Genomic DNA, 6,070 nt, shown 5'->3' with positions numbered 1-6,070 from the left:
CAGGCCCAACCCCATTATCTGTCATTCTTTAGCAAACCTTTAAAGCTTTTTGCCAGCTCCCAGAGGATCCACAGGCATTGATTAGATTATTGTATGTAGTAGATCGACTAGGAGGTATCTGTGTCAACAGGTGATGCAAGAGCATTAGCACAAACAAGGAAATAGCATGCAACATTAAAAGCCGTCACAAACAGTGATGTTGATCTTAACTGCAGAAGAAGCGACCACTGGATACTAACTATCCAAAAACTATACTTGCTCTGGAAATAAGCTATCCTATGGGATATGTCATGGAGGCCGGAGCCATCTAACATTTTCCCTACAACCTCAATTGAACAAGCAATAAAATAGAATCAATAAAGAGAGAGAATGGAACGCAACGCGCATCTGTCATGGTTCTAAAATCTTAGTAAAATTTTGTGGATTTTCAAAATCATGCAACTTAAGAACGTAGCTAGCCAAGAAACAGAGGTTCGACATCATACGATGATCGAGACTTCAATTTGGTAAGATCCAACGTGTCTACACAGCATGTTAGAAAAAGGTTATAGGCAATAGGATCTTAATTCTGCCCCTTTTGCAAGGTGGATAAATCTCCTATTGGTTAACGAATACACCAAAAAACAGAATTAGAATCCAGCAAGGAAGGGTAGAAATGCCAACAAATCTACACCTTAATCCTTGTTGTTGATAGATATATTTCCTTTTATGAAATAGAAGACATGGTCGTAAAGTCACGCCAGTGTGCCAATTCTTATGAGAATCTGTTAATTTGCGAATTCCTTCTTGCTACGAGGATCTACTTTGTAAAACGGAGTTAAAAATGAATAAGCCATCCCTGAAATCATTAGAATCGACATCTTCAAATTGCTACACCCAAAAAAAAAAAAAACTGCTAGTGGAATCCGCCCCGACAGATTCAGTCAGGTCTCTCTCTGCCTCTGTCTTTTGTCCAATCTCAAACGGATCGTATACGGTCCGGATTCGAACCAAGAACCGGATTCAAATCCGAACTTGGACTCCCGGTCCACTGTGCATCTTAACCGAAGAACGCATTATCATCCGCGCGTGTGTTCACTAAACGAACTCGATTATGTTTTCACCTCAAGAACGCACCTTACGCGTCAAATCAAATCAAAAGATTACATTTCCTCCTAATCTATAAATTTATAAAAAATGGGCTTTGTAAAGATTTCATAATCCAACAGGATAACAATTATGAGCTTGTAAAAAAAACTCAACTACAGAGAGAGAGAGAGAGAGAGAGCCAAAATCCAACTGAAATGAGTAAGAGCAAGGCAATCAGGGGGTGCCCATGTTTATTGATTTACGGAGAAAATAAATGAAAGAATTACATGATCCTCGTTATCAACACGAACAGCAACTAGAACTAGAACATAATCCTCCCTACCCTTTTTCGATTCCTGTGATTTCTTTCCTGTAACTTTAACACCTAAACAGTACCCCTCTCACTATAGCTACACGAGAGTCGAACACGAAGAGGTGGACGGGTCCCACAGGGCAGGAAGCAGGAACTTCCTCCCATTAGCTCCCTCAGCATTGTAACTCCCACCGGTGGTGGGTTCGACAAGGAGGTTTCCGGCGTACCCCGGGAAAGCGCCGCTGCCGTAGATCCCAGGGCAGGCGGTCGCGGCCTCGAGCGGGGCCGTCGATGGACCCTGGAAGTAGCCATTGCCGAATGGGTTGGTCGCCGCGCCGGCCAGCAACGACGCCACGTTGATCACCATGCCATCGACGCCGACGTCGGCGTTGGGCGCCACAAGCGGTGGCGTCTGGGGGCCGTAGATCGGTTGGTGGAAAGGCCAGGCGCACATCCCGGGGCACTGCGTCTCCGAGTTCCCCACCCACAGGTACGCGAACTTTCCGCGCTGCCCCTTCGCCCTCGACCACCCGTGCGTCCCGCAACGGCTCATACAGAACCCCTCTACCGCCACGTCGGCGGCGGTCAGCACCACGTTGACGGCGTTGGAGTTGGGCCCCTTCGACGCCAGCTCCACGATCTGTTCCGATGTCAGCGACTTGCCCAGGGAGTAGTCCTCATCGACGAGCTGCCGGCCCTGAACCAGCTGGAGACGCGGGGTGCGGCGGGTCCGGTACTTCTCGGTAGTCTTCCACCAGGAGGCGACGGAAGGGGCGTGGTGGGAAGAGAAGAAGACCGAAGGGGAGGGGGCGGCGAGAGAGGCGACAAGGTCGGAGAGGATGGCGCGCTGGGAGGGGGAGAAGCGGCCATACCAGATGAGGTTGACGGTGATGCGGCCGAAGAGGAGGGGGCCGTCGTGATACTGGAGAGTCAGCGGCTGCTCCTGCACCAGCGCCGCTACTTTCTCCGTCGCAATCGATGCGCTGAAGAGAGAAACGGAGAACAGAAAGAGAAGGATGATGGCATTGCGAGCCATTGTGAGACGGAGATGGCTGGTTAGAACTCAGACAGAGGAAGGGAGAGATGGCTGTGAGTGGAGTGAAGCAAGGAGGGAGGCAATATATAGGGGGGAGGGATGAGGATGAGGAAATATTGCCGTTGAGGGTGGTGGGGACCACTGAAACGGCGCACCGCGTTTAATCTTCTTTCTTTTGTGGAGGTGGGGCAGGAGGAGGACCATCTGCTGGCAGAGAGAGAGAGAGCAGGGAGGGAGGTGGTGAGTTCGTGGGACAGCTGGGGAATCACGAGCCGTCGATCATAGAGTGGGGACGACTGAAGGAAAAACCTGTTGGTTTTTAAATGAGATGAGGTGAAGACGAAGCAAAGCTCGTGAAGGGGAGGAGAGGAGGAATCTGAAACAGCTGGAGACAGTTCAGTCGTAATGGAGGAGAGGGGGGGCTCCAGAGATGTACAGGGGGGCACGTGGGCCCTCTGCTGATTACGGGGCACTGCCCCTCGGCTCAGTTGAACCTTCCCCGGCGCGCAGTCCGACTCAGAGGAAAAAGACGATTGCTAAGAAAAAAGACGAATGCTAAGGCTTCTGTGATACGAAGACGACGTTCGATTTCTTTATCTTTTCTGGTTTTTACTCGTTGTGAGCTGAAGGTGAAAAGGGAAGGTGGCTTGGGGAGTAAGCATTTGCAGTCCGTCTGGAAGCCAGCTGGCCATGGAAATTGAAGCCCCCCATCAAAGCTTGGATTTGCGGGCTTTACACGTCAGTTATTAGCAGGTTTCCCGGACGCGCGTGGCAGAACAGACAGCCGGCGAACTTTTGTACTCGTCTCTATATTTTGGGGGCTCAATGTGAAATTTTCTTTTCTCTTTTCGTTTTAGAAAAAAAAACGATGGGAAAAGTCGAATCTTTCGCCTTCGAAAATTGACGGGTTTTATTATATTCATGTTCATAGTTTCTGCACATTGGAAATGGTGGACAGGAGTGGGGAAGTTGGTGAGCCAACAGTGACTGAATGGATTTGTAAAACTAATTTGATCGACCACTTTGGGTGATCAGATGTTGAGGGAAGTAGTACCTTTAAAAAAAAAAAAAAAAAAGAGTTGGAACAAAGAAAGAATAATACTCGAAGATTTGCCCTGCTGTTGGAAGATAAAGTTGTTTCCGGTTTGCACCAAACCCTGAAACGAACTTTAGAAAGCAAATAAAAGAAGAAAAGGCCAGTGAGTAAACGCCGGTCCGGCAAGTTTTGACCCACCTTTTCTCGGCTAGCTTCATTTTCTTTAAATTTGGGACCATTTCCACCGTGTCGAAATTTTGGTTTTTTTCAATGTTGGTAGGATGTGGGCCTTAGGAGAAAAGAAAAGGAAAGGAATCCCTTTTTCTTTGCCTCCATTCGAATAAAAGAGGATTTTAAGAGATCATTATAAATGGAAGCTCAAAGCAAAGCAAATCAAAGCATGAAAGAGGAAGAAATGACCAAGATGCAAGATGATGAGGAGTAAGACTATCCTTCTTCTTTTTCTTTTTTGATTTCAAGGAGGACGATACGGCAGAATTGCTTAAGTGGCTTCAATCACATAAATGTTGTTGCAATGGCACAAACGCCGACGAACAACCTATTCAGGATTTATTACCTGGTGGACCCAAACTGGTAAACATTCATTGGCATCTCTTCAAGTGGTACTCTAAAATCAAGGATCTTGTTTAATTTCTACTACCGCTTCAGACCATCCGGAGTTCTCCTAGTTCTCATCGAGAAAGAAAAACGACGCTGCCCTGTCTCTCCAGTCAAATAAAAATTTAATTTCTCAATTAATGGGAGCAGTTAATGGTTAATATCTGCCACCAAGGACCTCAAAAATTAAGAGCTTTTGGGTCAACTTGAAGGACGTGAAACCCTGTCTATTGGCAACTTTCGCAGTAAGATTTATCTTTACAGTTCACATATGAAGTAACTCTTTAGGTGAATTGGGTGCAAATGCATTAAAAAGGGGGCACCAACTCAAGGAAATTGAGGTCATCACGAGGCATTTAAACCAATTACGCGTAGCAGCTTTGCCAGCTCCATGACTCCATTTATAAAGGGAGCAAAAGAAAGGAAAATGGAATCCTAGGGAAACAATTCAAGCAAAGAGTACAGCTGTGAATCTTTACTCGGTCAAAAAAGCAAAGCCCCTCCTTTCCTTGGTTTCTTAAAAGCCACACCTAGACACGGCCTTCTTTTCTTCACTTCACAATAGGAGTATGCATCTCTTTCGAACCGAAACGAAAGTAGGGTTTCTGGACAGCTCAAGCTGGCTATAAAATTGGTGAATATCAAAATTAATCATTGCCATCATCATCAATATCAATAAGATTGTGGAAATTAAACAGGGATCGATTACCATCTTCTTGAACAGTTTGGTCTTAGCTACGTGTTGTTGTCTTCATTATAAGGCTTGTGTTTCTCCATTCGAAGATAAAGTTGTGGATGGTTTTTTACATCATTTATTGTAGATATACATGAAAAGGTGACGTAGAGGGAAAGAACAGGGATAAATAAAGAGCTTATTAAGTGGTGACATGCTGGGAAAGTAAGACCATTGAAATGAACTTTCATATAAATGCTCATAAGTTACTTGCTAATGGGGACCATAGATTCAAACATACCGCGGGCAGGAATACATCGGTGTTGTGTGATTTCACCTAGAAATTCATATGAAAAAGTTAAATTGGATAAGATCAGTTATAACTAAAAGTAGGCGATGAAGCGGGATCAGGTGGTCACCTGATATCTGCGTGCAGCAACAAATGTGGGTATCCTGATGCTCAATGTTAACCATACATATAGTATGTCCAGGTGTTTTAAGTTCATTAAGAGTTTACATATATCGTTTCAAACTGTGATTAGGTTCGGCTAGTTAATTTATAGACAATATGAATTCATGATAATTTTGAAATTTTGTTGATTGGACATATTTGTCACATTATATTGGATCCCAATATCATAAAGCGAGCAAAAGAAAAAAGGACTGCAATATGCTCTCACATTAGACAATTAGGAATTCTCTCGAAAAATTATGGGCACGAAGAAAGGAAAATCTTAAGCTTAAGACACATGCAAAGACAGAGAAATCCATCCGTATTCACAGTGTTTTAAGACTAAAAAAAAGTCTTCAATCCGCCTAAAGGCTGTCATGCTTTGAACTATATTGTAAACGTTGATTAGCAGGTTCGTGCAAGCACGCTCTTTTCACACGTCCCAACAATCGACTCTCGCTGCTTCTTTATTTAATTCGATCTATGATGTTAATGATAAACGTAAATATTCAAGTTGAGTGGAAATGAGACCCATGTTTTCATCAGTAGTGACACAAGCTAGTGCTGCAGCTTCTCAGTTTAATTAATTAAAGATAGGTTCTGGTCAACCTACCCAATGTAGGAGCCTAGTCTGCCCTACATATCTTGAGAAGAAAGGAATCTAGATGTATGGCTTGACAGCAAGATCATATAATCAGTAGGATTATTCAAATAGTGTGCTTCCCTGCTCTCCCCATGTAATTCATGTCCTCTGGTCTCGAGAGATTCTTCCTAGCTACTCTGTAAATCATTCAGCTTCGCTACCCACCTGATCTGGTTTTTAAGCAATTTCCATTATCTGTCTTTGGGGTGTTTTTTCATTCAAAAACAAAGCA

The 6,070-nt window shown here is 44.4% G+C and overlaps 1 protein-coding gene across 1 annotated transcript; it reads right to left on the bottom strand.

Moving 5' to 3' along the window:
• Positions 1-1,288: 1,288 nt before the first annotated feature.
• LOC116258317 (protein EXORDIUM-like) lies at positions 1,289-2,489 on the bottom strand. Its single transcript, XM_031635404.2, has one exon. It carries the CDS (start codon positions 2,415-2,417, stop codon positions 1,479-1,481), a length of 939 nt encoding a protein of 312 aa, XP_031491264.1. The 5' UTR covers positions 2,418-2,489; the 3' UTR covers positions 1,289-1,478.
• Between the last annotated feature and the right edge of the window lie 3,581 nt (positions 2,490-6,070).

Source organism: Nymphaea colorata, chromosome 8, assembly GCF_008831285.2.
Source record: "Nymphaea colorata isolate Beijing-Zhang1983 chromosome 8, ASM883128v2, whole genome shotgun sequence".
Classification (NCBI taxonomy): domain Eukaryota; kingdom Viridiplantae; phylum Streptophyta; class Magnoliopsida; order Nymphaeales; family Nymphaeaceae; genus Nymphaea; species Nymphaea colorata.
This window is presented reverse-complemented; position numbering and strand designations above follow the sequence as displayed.

Excerpts from the sequence above, each read along its gene's own strand:
- LOC116258317 (XM_031635404.2), bottom strand. The coding sequence starts at position 2,417 with ATGGCTCGCAATGCCATCATCCTTCTCTTTCTGTTCTCCGTTTCTCTC.